We start from the raw sequence: 21,138 nt of genomic DNA on the forward strand, positions 1-21,138 counted from the left end.
CTCTAAAATTATACAAAAGTCATATCTGTGTTTTCAGAAAGCGTGCAATTGTGGACATGCAAATCTTTTAGGATCCATGCGTTCCATACTTGCGGAGTCTATTGAGAAAATGCTAATTATAATAAAAGCTTTTAGCTATGCTAATGAGGTCATTTGCATGCGAACCATCAGGCCTCTGGGAATAACAGAATTTCACCACACAGTAAGTTTCTGCAACACCCATTTCAGCGAAGACTTTAATCTAATTTTAAAAAGCAGGACACTTTGGAATTATTTCTAGATCTACCATATCCAAACAATCATTAGCATAAATACAAAGGCAAGTGAAATTGCAGATAGATTGAATGAATGGTGCAGACTGTGTGGAATACTGTATCCCATAAGACAATGTGCTGAATTTGACCTTCCATTTCATTAAAGACAGCAGAGAGGGAAAACTGAAGAGACTTACTTTTTCTGTATTTTTCCCCCCACAATGAAAATCAGTGGGGTCCAAACAAGCATTGTATGGAAACAAAAATACATTTTTCAGAATATCTTCTTTTGTGTTTTTCAGTCAAGGGTTGTAAATAATGACAGGAGTAAATGACAGTATTTGAACGTAGTTGAGAGACACACACACAGTTGAGACGTCTAAATGCTCTGACATACTGCCCTTTTCCATTCTTCATTAATCAAACCCCACAACTCCATCCTTTTCCTCTCCCATCTCACATCGGGACACGTTCGTAACGCATTGCAAATCTGCCCACGGAAGGACCTCTAATGTAGCAAATGTATTCAGGGCGGTCGGTTTTATGTATTTACTTAGGAGAAGCCCTGACTCAGGACATTAAGATTCATGATATTTGGGCATTTGTGACGCATACACAGTGTTTAAAATTATTTATTGCATTCCCTGCACCATCTGTGACTGACAAACTTCCGCACAGGATACATAGAAATGGAGCCAGGACAATCACAATCAGATGCACTTTTGGCAGCGGTACAAGCTCAGGTTAGGCACAGAGGATAGTGCTGGAGTTTGCCATGAAGTCTTGATTCATACTAATCATTAATTTTAGTATTTCTCCCAGCCTAATATACAGAGACAACTTGTAAGGGTTGATTCCCGTGAGGAGTATAAACACTAGTATTTTCAAAGCATTGTTTGTTTAAGACTGACCTGCCCAGCAACAGCAACATTAACTCAGCCAATGATGTGAGTTTGGGGCGGGGCTCTCTCTTTGATCTTCAAAATTAATGACAAAAATTTTCTGAACAATGTGCATCATGGCAGTAAACAAGTGATTTTAATTCAAATGTACTGTTATTGAAAATATGATAGAAAAAAAAAAGAATGAAATCAAGGAAAATTATTATGATTGTTTCACATAGTTTCGTCATAGTAACTAAGTTACATTACCGGTTAAGTTCGGCTCGGCAAGAGACAATTTATATATATATATATATATATATATATATATATATATATATATATATATATATATATATATATATATATATATATATATATATATATATATATATATATATATATATATATATATATATATATATATATATATATATATTTGTTTTTTTTATCACAAAACAAAAAACTTGAAGACGTATACAATATATATATATAGTTTTTAGTGACATTTGTGACACAGAAACACATTTCACCTATGAATAAAATGAATTCTGTAGTTGTTTTCAGTTTTCGAAACAATGTCCAGCAGTGTGCCACGTTGGAAGTGTCTCAAGAGAAAGTAGAGGTCTGTTGTTTCTTCAAACTGCCAGCTTGCCTGGTAAACAGATATATAAAACACCCTCTTCCCAGATGTGAGGGCTAGCTGTGAGACGCAGAGGGAGACTATGTGGATGATAATGAATGGGGTCTATAAACCACAAACCACTTCCTCCTGTACTTCGTAGCTCACCTGTTTCTGCTTAACGGGGAATAAACCTGCTGCTCTTTTTCAGCACTGGCTCGCACGCGGACCCCTCCGCAGTCTGTCCACAAAGGATGTTTCTAACTAACAGGAAGTCATTGCCCGCACACACATCTTTGATCCTGCTCCATTGTGCACAAGGATGCGTGTCTCGGACCGAGAGATTCAATACATGGCCATTTTCTATCATTTGTTTGTAGCTGATAGCAAGAGTAGTTGCAGATGTTTGGTAAATGCCATGTCAAAATTGTGAATGCACAGATAAAGCTGCAGTTCTAAAATTATAAACCTAAACCGAGAAATTAAGTAATAATTATTTGTTAATCTTAACATTGTTATTTTATACGTACTATAACGTTTAAGTCTTAAACTAAATCCTAACACTTACATGCTATGACAAAGAGTTTATAACACAATGATTTTCTTGTGTGTCTCAATACTGCTGTAATGTCTTCATCATCATCACTATATACTGTCAGTTTCCAAATTAGCATGCAGGCTTTGTCATTACTAAACAAAGTTTCTGACATCGTTCTATTAGCCTCATCAGTAGCAGCTTTCCGTCAGGTGGCTGTGTTAATTATCGATTGTGATCAAGCAGTCAAACGATTGTGGGTGAGGGTCTGGCAGAGCAGTATCGATGGGAAGAGGGCTAACATTCGAACTCTCCCTTTTTCCCAGACACACACTAGACATGTTCAATATATCCCACTTTACTCTCCATTTCCCCAACCTTTAAAATGCTTGCCCTGACAGCTGTAATTGTGAGCTCAAGCCATGAGGTTACAGGCTGCACTATATGTCTCACTTACAATTACAATTACAATTTCTGTAACTTCATACTTTTTTTTCTTCTTCTATTACTGATATGTTAAATTACTGATTTAAGTTTGTTCTATTTAATTTCTGCTTTATGAAGAATATTGTACTTTTTATTGGTGCATTAGAAAATTTTAAATACATTTTAGTTTGGAATACCAATGAATTCTGTGATTAAAATCTATACATTTAAAGTGATTTATACTATGTTCTCTTCAAATTGGTACCACTTGCATTACTGTCCAAGCTGTAATAACCTTTAATGTATTATTTAATGGGAACATTTTTTTTTTATGATATGTGCTAATACCCAGAGGAATTATAATGTAGATTTAGGTTATTCAGCTTTTAATGCAACTACATGCAAACATATACAGCATAAACATATAATATGTTCAAATGTGTGTGGTCAGTACATAAAAAAAAATAAATAAAAAAAATAAACATTACTTGTGCATTAAATTGATCTAAATGAAATTAAAGACATTTCTATTGTTACAAAACATGCTGTTCCTTTGAACATTCTATAAATCAAAGAATGAGCACCAAATGAGCATATTAGAATGATTCCTGAAGGATCATGTGCCAATGAAGACTGAAGTTACACATTTTAAAATACATTTACATTTAAAATAAATTTTTTATACTTTAAATGAGAAAGCGTCCATTTTAAATGGTTTAATTTTTCACAGTTTAACTGTATTGTTTTTTATTTTTATTTTTACTTTTTTTGATCAAATAAATGCATCAAATAAAGGAGTGAGCATAAGAGACTAATTTCAAAAACATAAAAAAAAACTTCCTACTGACCTTTTCCATTCTTATTGCTTTACTATACTCTATACAAGGCTTAAAGTGCATATTGCGATGTATATACAGCTGTTTAGGCCATCGACTGCATGACAGAGGAAGAATTTCAGACTGTATATCAATGAACAGATTGATGTGTTTGCATCGACCAATGCTTTGAAATCAATTCTTGGTATGGTAAGTCAGAAGGTGTGATGATGTGTTTTAAAAGAGCAAGCTGGAAGGCTTAATCAGTGCACTCCTTTCACCCGCCGAGACCGCAGAGGCTTCTTTGCTCATTATAAAGTATGTGTGTCTGTCCATGTCTGTAAACACCAGTTTGTGGATAGAGCTGTTACCCAGTGTACACGGTGTGTATGCATTATTATTATGATGCCGTTGTGGGTACCACGCCACTCCAGGGACCGAGACTTGAGAGGCCCCCTTAAAATACCGTGCAATAATTGGAATTGCTTTATCTTTAGTCTCATCAATTAATGTGCAATTTTCCATTTAATTACCAACGTGCTCACAAAATTTGCAATTAAAATGAGCCGAGATAACAGCGAAGATGCCTTTCGGCTGATAGCACTTGGAATGAGAACACAGGCGTTGTGTGTAATCAGTATACAAATCACACACACAACATTCTCAATTTGTATGATTTGGACAAGCTTCATAAAATATGCAACGCCAAGCCACAATCTAATTTGTGCTTGGAAAATTCCTCACGTTTCCACGAAGTCCAACATGAAATGGTCTGAGCGCAGAGGTGCTGACGGTGTTTATAATCATCATGATGACCCAAAACCATGTGTGTGTGTGATCTCCTTAAAATAGCTACTTGGTCTGTCTTGTCCTCTTTGACCATTTTCCACACAGTCCTGCCAACCTTAAGATGAGCGAAAAAGGGAAAAAAATGATCTTTCCTGTTTTCCCGTTCAAACTGTTGTCTTGTTTGCTGTCTGAGGAAGGTTAAATCCTGTCCATCGTCTGACAGACTTGGCTTCTGTACTGTATTCTGTGTCTCCTTGTTTTTCCCAGTCCTCTTGTTCTGCAGTCCACATTGCTGCAAACTTTGATACAAACAATTGAAAAATGCGCGTGCACACCTATTTATAAACACAATTCTGTGTCTTTAAGATTTCAAGCTGTTAAGCTATAGACAGAGCTAACAAGCTGTTCTCAAGAGAGAAAATTACTACTACTAAAGCACAGAAAGAACTTTATAGGTCACGTTTTAAATGAATGATTTATGTCTTGTGTAATTACCGAATGGAGCAGAGGTCGGCAGATGTAATTGTACTGTTCTTTCAGAGTAATTATATATGATTGCTTATGTATTTTTAGTATTCTTCGTGATTGTTAGCTTCTACTTCTTGCATCTGTGGGCAGCTACTAAAAGCCTGAAGCTCAATGGTGGACTGACGACCGGGTTTTGAGGGATCAAACTGTCTGAAATGATCATTTTAATGATTTGCGTGTGATTTCATGAGGTTCTGTAACAAAAATTTAACAAAAGACTGGTTTAACAATGAATATAGTTTAATACGCTTACGGCTATTGTCTTCTGTTTGGATGGAACTAAATTTTCATTTTGAATGCATTTAGATGAGAAAATCAATATGGGACTGAACGTTATCCAACATTTAAATATGTTTATGGTAATAGACTTGGTAAGATAATAATAACGTGAAAAGAAATAGGAAAAGTTAGTGTTGCATTTATTTAAGCTTTAAACTTTTATTTGAAACAAAAGTGCAACTCAAGTATAAGATTTTATGACATTTCAAAATGTGAGCAATGAGTAGAACATTTGTGTTTATAACATAACTTAGAAATGGGGTTCAGGGGTCCATGTGAAGTAACATGGGGCCAATTATCTGTAGTCTGGATTTCCCACAGTACACCATCCCTGGAGTCCACCTTTGCCTTGCCCAGTGTCAATTACTCTTCTGACAACAGAGCTAATGAGCCCCTGATTGGCCTGCTGGGGTTGTCATGTTTACCTTCGAAAACACTAACTCATCATGTACCTGCACCTCAAGGTCCTTATTTGGTTTTCTGGACAGATGTACTGCTAACAATTTTTATTGGGTTGAAGGCAATGCGTTATGTTGTTTTGTTAGAAGTTGTTACTAATGTATTGGATTTAGTGACAATATTCATATATAATATAATATTGTAATACTGTAAATAAAAAATATGTAATGTCTGTACGGAATTGCATTAAATTGAAAATCTTGGTATTTTATATTTGAAAAAAAAAAATTGCATTAAGATTTATAGTCTATAGAGCTTCAATTACAAATTAGTATGCAGTCTTTGACGAAATCCCTGGTCTCAAAATGACTTTATTTGATTTTTTATTTGATTTTACATATGACCATTGTATAGAAGTCTAAGTACAGCAGCACGTAATAGTATGTCATGGAACTGAGGAAATGCAATGATATATGAAATATTATGCAATTTGTTATACAAGTTGAAAAGCACAATTAGTTTGCCTTCTGTTAAGTATGCCAGTAGTAGATATGAATTTGGACATAAAACAGCACTGTACATAATCTTGTATTCTACTGTTGTGTTTCCTTCAGGATCTCCATGTGAAGCTATCCCATGATGCAACATGTGTCCCCAGCACCAGCATTGACCATGATGGCTACACAGAGTGTCCCTCCACCATCGTACCAGGAGAGCCAACAGGTTTTTATTTTTATTTTTATCGATTTTATATATATATATATATATATATATATATATATATATATATATATATATATATATATATATATATATATATATATTATTGTTGTAATAAATATAATAAACTCAGAAGGTTTATTAAAGTTAACTGTGGTTTTGTCTCAAATTGTGAAAATGAGAAAGGCACATCTGTAGTTCTGTGCAATATCTTCATTGTGCTTGTCCCGAGTTAATCAGAGGGACACAGAGCAGCTTTTTGTCCCAGAGCCCCCTCTCCCTGTCCGGCTGCTGTACCCCTCCGCCCTGAGGATTAGCGGCTGGGGAGAAGAGAGCAGCGCGCTGGTGGAGACATGCAAATGAGAGCTAGTTAAGTGTGAAGAAGCTCATTTATTTCCTATTTGAGGCTGGGATTAAGACTTCTAGCTTCCTCCCTTACGTAAATCTTTTTTTTTTTTTTCTGGGGAGGGAGACAGGAGAAGGCTTGCATTCAAAGCTGCATCACAAGAGAGAAAAACAGGGCAGGAGAGATGGGGAAGAGTAGACAACAAATAAATACTACTCTCTCTCCCACTAATGCATCCTAAACAGGGTATTTGTTCATCTTGTCAATGTTTCAATTGCTAAAGGGCAAGACCTCTGCCCACCTCGACTGCCGGAGTTTTATTTGATGACTAGGTGGAACATTTTCCTGCAGAAGGTGACCTGCGTAAAGTATTAGGGGTCAAGTGTCTCAATTTAGATTCTGGAGTTTAATGAGACCATATGTTACATTGTCTTGCATTGTCAAGACAAACCGAGAGAATGCAGAGACATTGGAAGTGACTTCTTGAATATGAATGCTGTGGGGAAAAAAAAAAAATGTTTCCTGGCTAGCTTTTCCCTCAAGTTTTTCTAGAACTTTATCCGGACGTGTGCTGTTTTCCCTCCTTTGCGGACAAGATAACAAACCATGTCACTTTTCTGTTCATTTAGTGAAAAAAGTACTGTAACCCATAAGAAAAACACAAAAGTGAGGCGTTCATAAATTAAATTTGATAAGACAACAGTGGCTGGCTGTGAGCCACAAATAATGCACCTGAGCGAGATGATCTTGAACAGCATCTTTGGCTCACCAGCACAGAGGGATAAAAGCAGAATGGGTTGCACATTCTCCAAACACGCTATTTACCTTATCTTTTTCAGGAATTATTTTTGCATTTAAAGTTTCCCTTTCATACCATTTTTAAGGTTCCTAATATTGTTTTGGGTGTCTCCTACAATAAGTTTACATTCATGCAAGCTTTTTGTGAATCTCACGCTGAATTCCCAGAGATGAGAGAATCAGTTTCTCAGTCGTCAATAAAAGGAGAGTAACACACAAAAAGAATGGGGTTGTACTCTTGTGGTACAGTGTGAAAAAATGATTTTTAATCTCTGATTCTTTGCAGCCTCATTTTTCTGAATTGAAAATAAAACAAAATGTACTTTCAAAGCATAGGACACAGTGTCTTCTCGACCTTTCAGCTTTGCAACTTTACATTCACATACAGCTAAATTACGCACTTCATAAAAGGCAATATTCAAAATGGCATAATAGGGGCACTTTAAAATATAATTCCATAAATCTCGAGAAGGAAACTTAATGAGTTAGATTTTTTAAAAAGAGAATTTGCACATCTGCAGTTATTTTTTTTTATTCTGTATTTCTTCAGATGACAGGCACTACGCAGCAAAACTCAAAGGCCCAGCATGTCCACCTCTCTGCAGCCTCAGCAGCCGGGGCCACACAGGTCAGCGTGACCCTTGACCCCCAAGCCCAGCTGGAGTCAGATAAACGAGCCGTTTACAGGTGAGTATTATGCAGCAATGCAGCCTCTTATTAAGGACATCATTTATAAGTAAATGTAGATTTGTATGTTCTCTAAAGAAAATGGGAGCTTCTGTGATGACAAATGCAAAACATGATGCAAGGTAGCTGTGTGGTTGCTAAGGTGTTCTGGTTGGTCACTAGGGCAGTGCTACAGTAGGTGTTTGCTTACTGAAGAAGTATAAACAAACAAACATTACCATTCAAGTTAAGGATCAGTAAGACTACAAAAATACAGTAAAACAGTACACACACACACACACACACACACACATATATATATATATATATACACACACACACACACACACACACACATATATATATATATATATATATATATATATATATATATATATGTATATATATATATATATATATGTTACAATTTATAATAGCTGTTTTCTGTGTTTTCTGTTTTAATATATTCTTTCTTTCAAAAATAAATGAAAAATTGTACTGACTCCAAACTTTTGTAACTGTAGTGTTTATGTATGCCAAAGTTTTGTGTTCCTTTATTTGAGTTATTTTTTTCCCCAGTGAATATTATATAGGTACCTGTACACCATTGTTCCATCAGATATAAATAATGCAGTTTCATAGTTATTTGAAGCCCTCATAACATATTGATCTAAATACAAGCATACAGTCTAGAGGCTTGATTTGGATAGCAACATGCCTGCATAAGTCATATTTTCCTCGTTTATTCATGAAATAAATAAAACATGGCACACTGACACTTTAAATACTTAAAGCCTCATTCCCAAACCTCCCCTCCCCGGTTGATTACAGCGCAGGCTGTTTGCGGGCTGCATGCATATCATAGCATTGGCAGTTCTTGTCTTGCCGTGAGGGCTCGTTCGACCGGCTGCAGTGCTGGCTGTGATTAGCGTTGTCTCACGGCGGCGTTGCAGAGGCACGTGGTTTCACGCTAACCCCGGAGGCAGGTCTGTGAAGACCTGGGCAGGCCTCGGGCTCAGTCTCCTAGCTCCTCAGAGAGAGAAAGCTGCCTTTGATGTGAGCAGCCAGCCGGAGGCGGCCTGCAGGCGGTGTGAAAAAAAGCCTAGACTCAGCCTACATTCACACTACGTATACACACACACACAGTGTTTGCTCCTACTTCCCCATCGTTCCTAGTCACATATACTCAAGCACAGACTCAGCTTCTCACTTATACATCTCACAACCTCTTCTCTCTCTCTGACAGACACACAGCTTTCTGGTTTTATCCTACATGACACAGCTTAAGTGCTCTAAATATTCAACTTGTTCCGATTCTCATCCAAACGCACACCGGCACAATGAAAGTGCACTGGTGAGGTAGAAACAAAAGAGATTTGTATAAGCCCTGACATCTTGTATTGTCAAGTGTCTAATGCAATTTAAGTGCAAATATCCAATTATACAATTTAGTATGCAATTTAAGTATACTGCATGTAACTTTGCTGAACATTATAATTTCTTCCCCACCCCATATTTTTCATATGAGTGTGTATTTTTTAACAGTATGATTGCTCTGAATTTATTTTGCGAAAAAAGCAACATGATATCTTGGCTCTGAAACTACTGTGGGTATTTAACAGAGCAGATTTTTTTTGTGTATCTGTTTATAGTGCATCCTCATGTACTGTTTTGATTCAGCTTGGCAGGTTGGTGTTTATTTCTGCACCTTTCGTTTCGCTAATTGCTGGTACTGCGAGTTTGAGTTATGGAGTCTCTGCTCTGGTGTGTGTTGCTTAATTATTAACAGTGGAATAAATGTGCGATATAGTAATTATCTTAATGAGAAACTACACTCTCTTTTAAAGCATCCGAGAGCTTCTCTTCTTATTACAAGCGTGGCAGGGGGTCTCTTTCCTGTGGGGTACTTGTGACATATCCAAAATTAGGTCCAATAAAATCCAGCATCCAGGAGATGAAATTGTAATATGTATCCGAAGAAGTTCCTGAGGGTGTAAAATTCAGCACTATTCCACAATGATAAGAGTGACATGGAAAAGAAACTCAGGTGGGTAGAGTTTAAAGAAACTAGGCATATGCATATAAAACCAGGCTTTTAACATATTTTGCAGTCCTTCATTAGACTTTCACAAACAAATATAATCAATATATTCATGCTTTGTGTCCATTGTAATCCATATTACATCCTTCAAATTTTGTGTGTACCTAATTTTATCCTGATGCTTTGCACCTCTTAGCCTCCATCTTTTGAGGTATTTGTGTTTATGTGTAGTGTTCAGACCCCCATAGGTTTGGTTATATTAGGGTACTGAAATGTCTGAATGGGGTTTATATGTGTCTTTTTCCCTTCTCGCAGTGACTCAGATTGGTGGATGCTGAGTGGATTTGCATTGATACTGGATTTCAGTCTCATGGTGCACAGTCATGCTGTCTTCATTGAGCTCCAGTGGATCAGAAGTGTCTTGGACTGATGGAAGAGAGAGATAGAGAAAGATGGAATACGAAACAGAAAAGAAGAAAAGGAAAGCAAGGAGTTAGAGAACAGCTTTAGTAGACCCAGCAGAGGCAGCAGCGCATATCAGTCCCAACAGGAGTGCTTTTAATTTGACAGCCAGAGAGGAAATAGTGAGCCAGTTCTCCCCACCCGGTGTAATGCTCCATAAATTCTGTTTACATTCGCTGTTGGGAAGCTCTCGCAGTCATTTGGTGCCCAACATCTTAACGATTCTCTTTTTCTTAGTAATGGTGCTGAGATTTCTATACCATACAGAATGCATCTTATCTGAGCCATAGATTCATCCTGAGAGCGAGTCAGTCCTGATCATGATTTTCAGGCTAAAGGATGTATATTTGACATTGTTACTGGCAGATTATGGCAAATAGTACTCAAAGTATCTCAGGAAATCTCTAAGGGCACATTTATATCCGAGTAAGATTTTGTTCCTCAATTTAAAACTGTAGACGTCAAGTTTTATTCTGTTTCATCCTGGCTTGTGTCTCCAGGGTGCAGAGTGTTCTGAACTTCACAGACTGACTTTCTGAAGATTGAATGTGTGTGTTCATGTTAGCAGAAGCTACACAAGTCTGTGAATGAATCTAATACGTTTTAGCTGTGTTTGCTAAGGCAGTTTTATTGCACATTGCACAAATCCCTATAACCTTTGAACATTATTTCATAGAGACTTAGCAACCACCTAGAACACCTTAGCAACCACATAGGAATGATCTAAATAAAAAAACACCCTGACCAGCCCAGCAACTATACAGTAGCAATACCACCAGGTTGATATCAGCACTATAAAACAAACAAACAGACTAAACACCCTAGCAACCACATAACAACATTTTACAAATTCATGCAATATCAGTGTCCTAGAAACCAAACAAAATACCTTAGCCCAACCACTGAAATACTGAGAACCATAACAACATATAACAACACACTGGCAAACACATACCAACACCCTAGCAACAACTCAGAACACCATAGTAAACACTTAGAAACTTTGATGCAGTAGCAACACTCTGAAAACACCCAAAACAACCTAGCAGCCACATAGCAACACTTTACAAATCACCCATACTATCCTAGCAATCACATAAGCCCCTTTCACATTCCACGTTTGACCCGGAAAATTGGCGGATTGTATTCTGTGTGAATGCGAACAGATCCCGGGTTTGGGAACTAGTAACATTGCCGGGTTCAGTCCAGGAGCGAGCGCTCTGTGAACAAAAGCCAGAACCAATGCCATAAAGGGTGTGTCGTAGTGACACACGTTATCGTGCGATTCTTTTACAGGGTGTTTTGAAGGCAGATCAACGTTTACAATGAAAAAATGTGTGCAAAGTGTAATGAAGCAAAGATCAGGTAGTTCCTCACTATCCGTGCTGAAGCTGAGATCATTCACCAGTTTAAATGAACGTTAACGTGATACATTACGTGTCTCATCCTGATGTCACGTGTCATTACGGGACCTTTACAGGTTGTGTGTGAATGCATGCACAGATTCCGGGAAATCACTGGCAGTGTGAATGAACCAAAATCGAACTATCCGGGAACAGTTGCCGGGACACATTACCCGTGTATTAATTGGAATCTCACTGTGAAAGGGGCTATACAGTAGCAGAGCCCTAGCAACCATGCAAAACAACCTAACAGTTGCATAGCAATGCTCTACTCAGGACACTTTAGTTACATTATAGCAACATCCTGGCAACCACATACCAATTTCTTAGATACTACCCAGAATGCCCTAGCAACCACATAGCAACACCCTACAAACCACCAAGATCAGTCTAGCTACCACATGCAGTAATAATGGCTTAGCAACAAAACAAAATATCCTAATAACTATATAGCAACAGTAGAAAAACTAGTCAGAACCCTCTAGCAACCATAAAGCAACAACATCCTGGCTACTGGAGAGGAGTGATTATTAAATGCTCGGAGCGCGGAGGGGAAATTGTTTCCGCTCCACTCCGCTCGCATACTCTGATAGAAACACTTAAAAAAAAATTCAGAACCACTTACCAACCATATAGCAACACCCTGACAACTACATACCAATGCCCAAGAAACTACGCGGTACACCCTAGCAACTACATAGCAACACAAACCAATTTGAACACCGTAGCAGTTAATTTTTTATTATTATTTTTGATTGCTTTAATGTGGCATCTCTGTATTTAATCTTTAAATTCATACCTGTGGTCCAATGATAAGAGCCGGCAGTGTATGACAACAGGCCACAGCTAGCCTTTACCACACAGGTGTAGGAGAGAGCAGTAAAACAGCGTTGAAAAAGAGCACCGCCACTCATTGAAATGCAGCAGTAGGGGTCCCATATAAACCCTGATGGCGAGTGGTGATGTGTGTGTGTGTGTGTGTGTGTGTGTGTGTGTGTGCTTGCTCGCCCCCGTTAAGGTTGAGCTCCAGACATGTAGCCTGGAGGAGGGAGTGTGTGTTCATGTGTGTGTATATGTGAGCACTCTCAGCGTGAGGGCACCCCAGACCGGGTTTAATAAAGGCAGCAGCCACTGGCTCGCCCTGATTAGGATGGCAAACATACCGGGTGAGCACACAGAGAGCACACCCCCATCTCCCCAGCAGCCCGTGGGTTGCCCACCACGCTACCACAACAAATGCAGCTAGAGCAAGCATGAAAATAAGTCCAGCTTTATTTTTGGACTCGGTATTGCTTTGATGTGCTTTTCATTTTCTCTGAAAAGATTTATTTATTTGCTTGATACCACTACACTGAAATATTCATGACAAATTCAGCCTGAAACCAAAAAACAGGTACACCCAATTATGTTAAGTTTTTCATTAGCTGGCATTATTGAAACCTGGTATTGGTCGAAGGGAAATAAAAAACGCCATGTTTGACTTTATTTGTTCGCTGGATCAGTTCTGCTGACTCTTATCTCAGTAAATGACACTTTTATGGGTTAATAGTTCTCTAGCTCCCTCCGTCCTGAGACCTCTGCACTGCAGATAAGGTCCCGCTGTTCTGGCATCTTACCAGCTCTAGGAACCTCATGTGGTTTCAGGAGCATCTCTCAGTGTTAGATGAGATGAATGTATCAATGTAAAGTACAGGATTACCATTGTAAACTGATTATTTAAATGTAGTGCTTCCAGGATGCTTTTAAAACCTTTTTTATTCATAATTTTACACATTCAAAATTTTGTCTTTTTTTTTTTTTTACCTTAAGTTTAATACATAATTGGTTATTTTAAGTCTCGTGTTTGTAAATCTTAATTAATAACTCATTTAATTGAAAGAACCCGCGAATTGGACCACTAGTGTTTTTGTTTTTAAAACCTTATCATTCATAATTTAAATTTCCATTTTTTCTACAAGCTGAAGTACACAGTTCTTTGTTTGTTTTGATGTTGAAATGCAGTTCAGTAAGTGAGCCGGATGGGAATTTGGTTACCATACAGTAGATTGAGTTTGACAACTGGAGTTTGTGAGTTTGTGAGACCAATTCACATCAAGAACCTACTCATACAGATAATTTGTTTGCGAATTGAACTACAAAAGTTTGTTTTTCGTTTAGTCCGCAAAAAGAAAATGTAGGAAAAAAATGATGTCATGATTAAATTACATTTCCATTAACTTCCATTGTATTTCAGTCCATACAATGGAAGTCAATCAGAACCAAACTGTATTCATTGCGAGAACCTGCTCTTAGGAATTATTTGTTTGCGATTTGAATTACACTAGTACACTAGTTTGTACACATGTCATGACATCAGTACTTCATAACAACTGTAACAAATGTAAAAGTCCTTTTAATGGCCCCTCTGCTTACAATTATATGAGCCCACACTTTCCCTTTTGAGGGATGGCAGTCTGGATAGTCTTTCCCGAAAGAGTTGAGAGATGATAACTAAAGGTTAAAGACAAATAGCATTAAGTGTTTTGTTTAAACCAGCCCGTTTTGTAAGATTAACCGATTAGCTCAGCACTTTACGTCACACGACCTCATCCAGAAAGTGTAGATAAAGAGATGTAAAAGTCTGGAGTTGCTCAGAGAGATCAGATTAGATTTAAGAGTTTTTCCAACCTCATTTAGCCTTTGAAACAACTGCGGCAATTAGTTTAGAGGGTAACTGCTTGCAAGTGTTCTGGCCATCTTTAGTAGCAGAGATTTTACTGCGATTGGCATGTTGTCTGAGATAAGGCAATCAGAAATGTTATGTTCAGAATAAGAGCTGGTTCATGTCCATCATTGCATCTGTATGCAAGACATGACCGAAGTTTCCAAAAAAACGCACATAGTTTCTGCTGCAGATGAATTTTATGAAATATAACCTCCTCATGAAGATAATGTAGCATCACTAGACTCGCTCCAGGTAATGTGTGTGTTCGGATGAACCTGTACCTTGTGGCTTAACTTTCCAATTCGATTTTTATACTCTAATTTCTGGGTAGTTTGTTCCGCAGCCTACTTGCTAAATCCTCGGAGAGCTAAATTGATAGCATCCTTTGGCTTTGGGCCTTTAGGGCTGTGTCCGGGTTATGATCCAGGCCTGCAAAGAGAGAGAAGGGGAGAGATAACCCAGCCATGCCCTCCAGGATTTAGTGTGACTGGGGAGGGGAGAGAGGAAGAGGGGCTGGCACTGCAGAGGGGAGCGGGACGAGCCCGGAGGGAGCTCTGATCGCCTCGCTGCTCAGCACTGCGATCCTGTTTAGTATTCCTGTCATGTCAGCTGGAGAGAGCGGCATTAAATTGGGATCAGGCAGATTAGAGTCTAATATAGCCAGCTATTAAAGGCTGCAAATGAGAGTGGTGAGTTACAGCAAGAGCCTGGGCCCCTCACCCAGTCTCAGAGCCTCTCTCAGTCTCTCAAACATGATCCGCAAGGAAAAAAACAATGCATATACACAGGGACACACATAGGATCGGATAGGTTACTATTCTGACAGTGTTTCTTGCATGCAACAACAAACAAAGCACAAGCTAATATGTCAAATTTGTGGAACGAATGACTCTTATGTACAGGATCTTGTTTCAATTAAGAAGACTTCAGAAAGGTATTAAGTTTTTTTTTTTTCAGATTCCCTCATTCAGTGAGTTATTCAGTGTTTGCAGCTGATTCTCTCATTCGTTGAACATATTCAAAATGAATCAGGAATTATTATTTGTGATTAAAGAAACATACGCTACCATTCGAAAGTTGGGGGTCAAGATTTGTCTATACTTTTTTTCCCACACTTTTCACCAAGGACACATTAAATTGATCAAAAGTGACAGTAACAACTCTTACATTCTTACAAAATATTTCAAATAATTGTTTCAATGCTATACTTAAAGCACCACAACTGTTTACATTGATAATAAACACCGTATTAGCATGTTAGAATAATTTCTAAAGGATCATGTGACACTGTGTACTGGAGTAATGGCTTTTAAAAACATATTCAAATGAAACAATATTACTGTTTGTACTGTATTTTTCACTTAAATAAATGCAGCCTTGGTAAGCATAAAGATACTTTTTTTAACAACCTGAAAATCTTATTACTAAAAACGTATACACATATATACAAATAATATGACTTATGTTTTTCAAGGTGGAAAGATTGTTCCAAAACACAGTGAGATTTATATGGCATAAATGCAATCAGGATCACTACAATGACAGCATCAAATGGGAACCAAACCACTTCTAAACAACCATCTTTATTGTGCAATTCCGCAACAGAATGATTGTCTGAGTGTAATCTGTCAGCATGATTATTCCCCCAATATTTTAATTTATGATCTTACTGCTCCTTAGTTTTGGTAGTGTCTGGATATAATGCATTATGATAGGACAGGACGAAGTCCTTAATTAAAAAGCATGACCCTTAATGATTTGTGGTGATGTTGTTTTCTTATTAATTTAATCAGAGGTCTGCATGTCCGTCTAGGCTTAGCTTTCAAAAGTCTGAGCTGAGTGAATTTTAGCTTTCATTAGGTCTGCTCTTCTGCAGAAGCCTCTCTCTAGACAGACTTAAACCAGTGCAAACATATTCATTCTCTGACGATACAGGAAATGTTAATGCTGTTAACATGACAAATGTCAACTTGCTAAAAGAAACCTTTAGACGGAGCTTATGCCTGAAATCAGACGAAGATGACATATTATATATTCAGCTGCTGGGTATTGTCATCTGTCCTTCCCTGAAGCGAAGATACTTATTATTTTCTGGTTAACTTATTATATACTGGTATACTGCTTATTGCATACTGTAGAATACTCTACAGAACATGTGAAACATTACAGTTTAAAATAAGTGTGTTCTATTTTAATATACTTTAAAAGCTGAATTTTCAGGAGCCATTACTCCAGTCTTCAGTGTCACATAAAATCTTTCCAAAATGCTGATTTGGTTCTCAAAAAATATTTATCATTATGGTCACACTTTATTTTAAGGTCCAATTCTCATTATCAATTAACCTTTAACTATTACTTTTGCCTCAGTTAATTCCTAATGTGCTGCTTATTAATAGTTTATAATGTAGTTGTTAAGTTTAGGGTATAGGGTAGAATTATGGATGTCATGTATTATATGTACTTTATAAGCACTAATAAACAACCAATATGTTAATAATAGGCATGCTAATAAGCAACTAGTTATTAGTGAGAATTGGACCCTATACTAAAGTGATACCATTATTATTAGCAGTGTTGAAAACTGTTGTGCTGCTTAATATGTTTGTTGAAACTATTGTACTTTTTTCAGGTTTCTTTCATGAATATAAAGTTAAACAGCAGAAATCTGAATCTGGTCAGGAATAGAATTGTTTGTATCAATGTAAAAGCAGTGTATGTTTCAAAAAGTAGTATTATACAGTGTTGAATTGTGTCTATTGAGTATAGAAATCTGTTTATCTCTATGGAAGTAAATAATTATTTTTAATTTTTAATCCAATTTTGTATATAAAAAAAATTGCAGTTTGATCAATTAATGAGTCAACAGGGAATGTAAGAAAAAACAACAACTTGAGTTTGCTTCTGGCTTGATTCCGTTATTTTAAAATGAAAGGATAGGTCAAGCGCATGGCATTATGGGATTCTGTAATTCACACAGCGTGCTGTAGTCGTACAGCTCTCATTTTGGCAAGTAATTCGAGACTTTTTACATTCTGCATAGTATAAAAATAATAATAGCTTGCCATCTCTTTCTGTGTCCTGCAGGCATCCTCTTTTTCCTCTTCTGGCGTTGCTGTTCGAGAAGTGTGAACAAGCCACGCAGGGATCAGAATGCATCACCTCCGCCAGCTTTGACGTTGACATCGAGAACTTCGTCCACCAGCAAGAGCAGGACCACAAGCCTTTCTTCAGCGAGGACCCAGAACTAGACAACCTGGTAAGCGCTCATCAGGCTCTTGTTGATTCTTGCTATTTGTATCACTTGCCGTTCTTCTTCTAATTTCAGCTCTTTGACCTGCCCTTAAAACCCCTGTTTACTTCTTTTATATCTAAATTTCACATCTGCACTGCCCTCTGCTGGCATATTTGTGCTTTATACATCTTATGAAGTACTTGAATTATTTAAATATCATTAAAACACACTAAAAATATGACATTAAATAACATTTTATTGAAAACAAATAGTCAGAAGTATTAGTCACAATGACACTCGCCCACCTCTTTTCTATAGCTCTTTTCCCCCCTCTTATGTTCTCATTTCTTTTAACTCTCCCCCTCATATTCATCATCTCTCCTCTTCTGTGCCCTGCAAGACAGTTAACAGTAATTAGAAATTAAGGGAAGGAGGAGAAAAAAGGTCACTGTTCATCATTACCGGGGCGCTCGGCCGACTAGCGCTGCTCAGTCAATTAACTCTGCATCTGTGTGCTTTACGAAAACACTGGTCACACACAGGTCTTCTGTTCTCTAACTCTTCACCGGGACAGTTATAACGCCCGCGCTGCGCTTCGTTCTCGCCTCAGAAAGATGGCACTGAGCCCTGATTAAACGAGCTGCAGTAATTGGCAGATTTATCTCCTCCTTGGCAAAGCATTTTTAGCCCATTTGGTCGTCCTTGAGTTCTGACTTTGGCGGGTGACTGTTTGAATTGGTAGTTGGAATGGGAAGTTCAGTCTCGTCCAACTGTATTAACAGAACCCGATAATGTTTGTAGCATTAAACAATGCAACTAGGCAAACAGTGGCAGAGAGGGCTGGCTAGGTAACCTCGAAAAATTTGGGGGAAAAAAGAAAATGAAAAAAACACCTCTCCTTTTCTTTTTAGTAAAGTGATTGTACTTTATTTAAAGGAATAATTCACTTAAAATACATTTTATTTAAAAAATGTAATCACACTAATGCAGTTTCAGATCCATAAAATATAATCTTTTTCCGATTGCTATTTATCTAACAGTGAATAATAAAAAAGATGCACAATACAGTATATAGGTCTTCAAAATTCATATTATAGCTTAGTTTGAGGAATAACAAATAAATAAATAATGTAAAATAATATATTTAAAAATATATATTACCTGAAACAATGACATTGTTTTTCTTGTATTTCTGGAAATTAAAATAAAGCTGAAATAAAATGAAATATAAATAGAAGAAATAAAACTTAAAAACTGAAATAATAAAAGCTAAACTGAAGCTATATATATATATATATATATATATATATATATATATATATATATATATATATATATATATATATATATATATATATATATATATATATATATATATATATATATATATATATATATATATATAAATGATTAAAAAGACAAAAGCACATAAAAATTCTTAAATCTAAAATGAAAACTGTAAATATTCAAAATAGGCATAAATACTATCATACATAAATAATACTAAAATAACTGGTTTAGAAGAATTTGTCATTAACGGATTTAATTTGTGTTGATGCAGATGGTGAAGGCGATCCAGGTGTTGCGGATCCACCTGCTGGAGCTGGAGAAGGTGAACGAGCTCTGTAAAGACTTCTGCAACCGTTACATCACCTGCCTCAAGACCAAGATGCACAGTGACAATTTGCTCCGGAATGACCTGGGCGGCCCGTATTCACCATCACAGACCAACCTCGGCCTGCAGCAGGTGACTCACAAATACATCAAGTCTAATGGCTAAAGGTTGTTCCTAACACACAAACACGGTGTCATATGAATGCACACACAATCACACCAGTAACATTTACACTTGCATGAACACAAGCTCTTCTCCTGGGGATGCAAAAGGTCACATCTGGCTTGCCCTCGCTGTTCCTTCTGAACTTTACTGACCTCTGCGTGAGAGGACTTAAAAGTACACACTTTTGGATGTTTTATCTAGAGCAGTCAGTCGATTGTAATTCAATTAAAATGCCCAGCAAATTAGTCAGAATTAGTCACATATACCCTATTTTTCGGACAATAAGTCGCACCTGAGTATAAGTCGCATCAGTCCAAAAATACGTCATGATGAGGAAAAAAACATATATAAGTCGCACTGGACTATAAGTCGCATTTATCTAGAACCAAGAACCAAGACAAAACATTACCATCTCCAGCCACGAGAGGGCGCTCTATGCTGCTCAGTGATAGACTACAAGAGCACTGAGCAGCATAGAGCGCCCTCTCGCGGCTGTAGACGGTAATGTTTTTTCTCTTGGTTCATTTCTCTCGGTTCATGTCAAATTAATTTTGATAAATAAGTCGCACCTGACTATAAGTCGCAGAACCAGCCAAACTATGAAAAAACGTGCGACTTATAGTCCGGAAAATACGGTACATTATCGTTCAAAAGATTATGTAAAATGTGGACAACAACCATTGCTTCGTCTTCCTCTTGTAGGATCTGCTTCAGAGCACATCCCCATCGCTCACCTCTGTCTCCAGCACGGTAACCCCCTCTGGGATTGTGGTCCCTGCCGGTTCACTGCAACAGAACAATGTTGCCATGACCACTATCAACTCTCAGGTGGTCTCAGGTGAGGAGGATAATCATCAGTCCCTTTTGCTTGCTTTAAATTCATAGATCTCAGCTCTCAGAACAGCTTTCCTTTCCAAATTCGTGACATCTGGTGGAAGCCAATACGGACATCCATGTAAAGCACATTATCTACATTTATCTTTCTTTGCTAATTTCTTTCTTTACAGCGGTCTCCCACAGAACAGTGCATTCATATTGTGAATAAAAACAGATAGTTACTGTCATATCAAGCTAATTAGCAGCAAAACAAGAACACCTTGTTCTCCTCTTGAGCAGCTCCGAATGCCCTTTAGTTGTATTTTGGCGCGGTGAAAGAGAGGTGAAATGGTTTGTTTTGTGACATGCAGGGAAAGTCTGTGTTAACCACGCTCCTGTGTCTGTGACTGATTCCCACAGGTGGGACGCTGTATCAACCGGTGACAATGGTTACCTCACAGGGGCAGGTGTTGACCCAGGGGTTACCACAGGGAACCATCCAAATCCAAAACAATCAGGTGAGAGCAGCTGCTCGACAGACAACACGTGCTCTCAGTGCTGTATCCTCACAACTATTGAAGCTGTAGAATTCTGTTGAGTTGGGGAAGTAATGGCCTAGTGGTTAGAAAGTTTGATCCCTAA

General features: G+C 37.6%; 1 protein-coding gene across 1 annotated transcript in view; it reads left to right on the forward strand.

The window, feature by feature from the left end:
- LOC128020645 (uncharacterized) overlaps positions 1-21,138 on the forward strand; it is a 66,952-nt gene that overhangs the window by 34,195 nt on the left and 11,619 nt on the right. Inside the window, exons 3-8 of the mRNA XM_052607258.1 lie at positions 6,143-6,251; positions 7,943-8,079; positions 17,753-17,924; positions 19,462-19,647; positions 20,383-20,518; positions 20,917-21,014. Coding sequence (XP_052463218.1) covers positions 6,165-6,251; positions 7,943-8,079; positions 17,753-17,924; positions 19,462-19,647; positions 20,383-20,518; positions 20,917-21,014 — 816 coding nt within the window. The 5' untranslated portion in view covers positions 6,143-6,164. The remainder of the gene's footprint in view (positions 1-6,142; positions 6,252-7,942; positions 8,080-17,752; positions 17,925-19,461; positions 19,648-20,382; positions 20,519-20,916; positions 21,015-21,138) is intronic.

This window comes from Carassius gibelio, chromosome A10 (genome assembly GCF_023724105.1).
Source record: "Carassius gibelio isolate Cgi1373 ecotype wild population from Czech Republic chromosome A10, carGib1.2-hapl.c, whole genome shotgun sequence".
NCBI lineage: Eukaryota > Metazoa > Chordata > Actinopteri > Cypriniformes > Cyprinidae > Carassius > Carassius gibelio.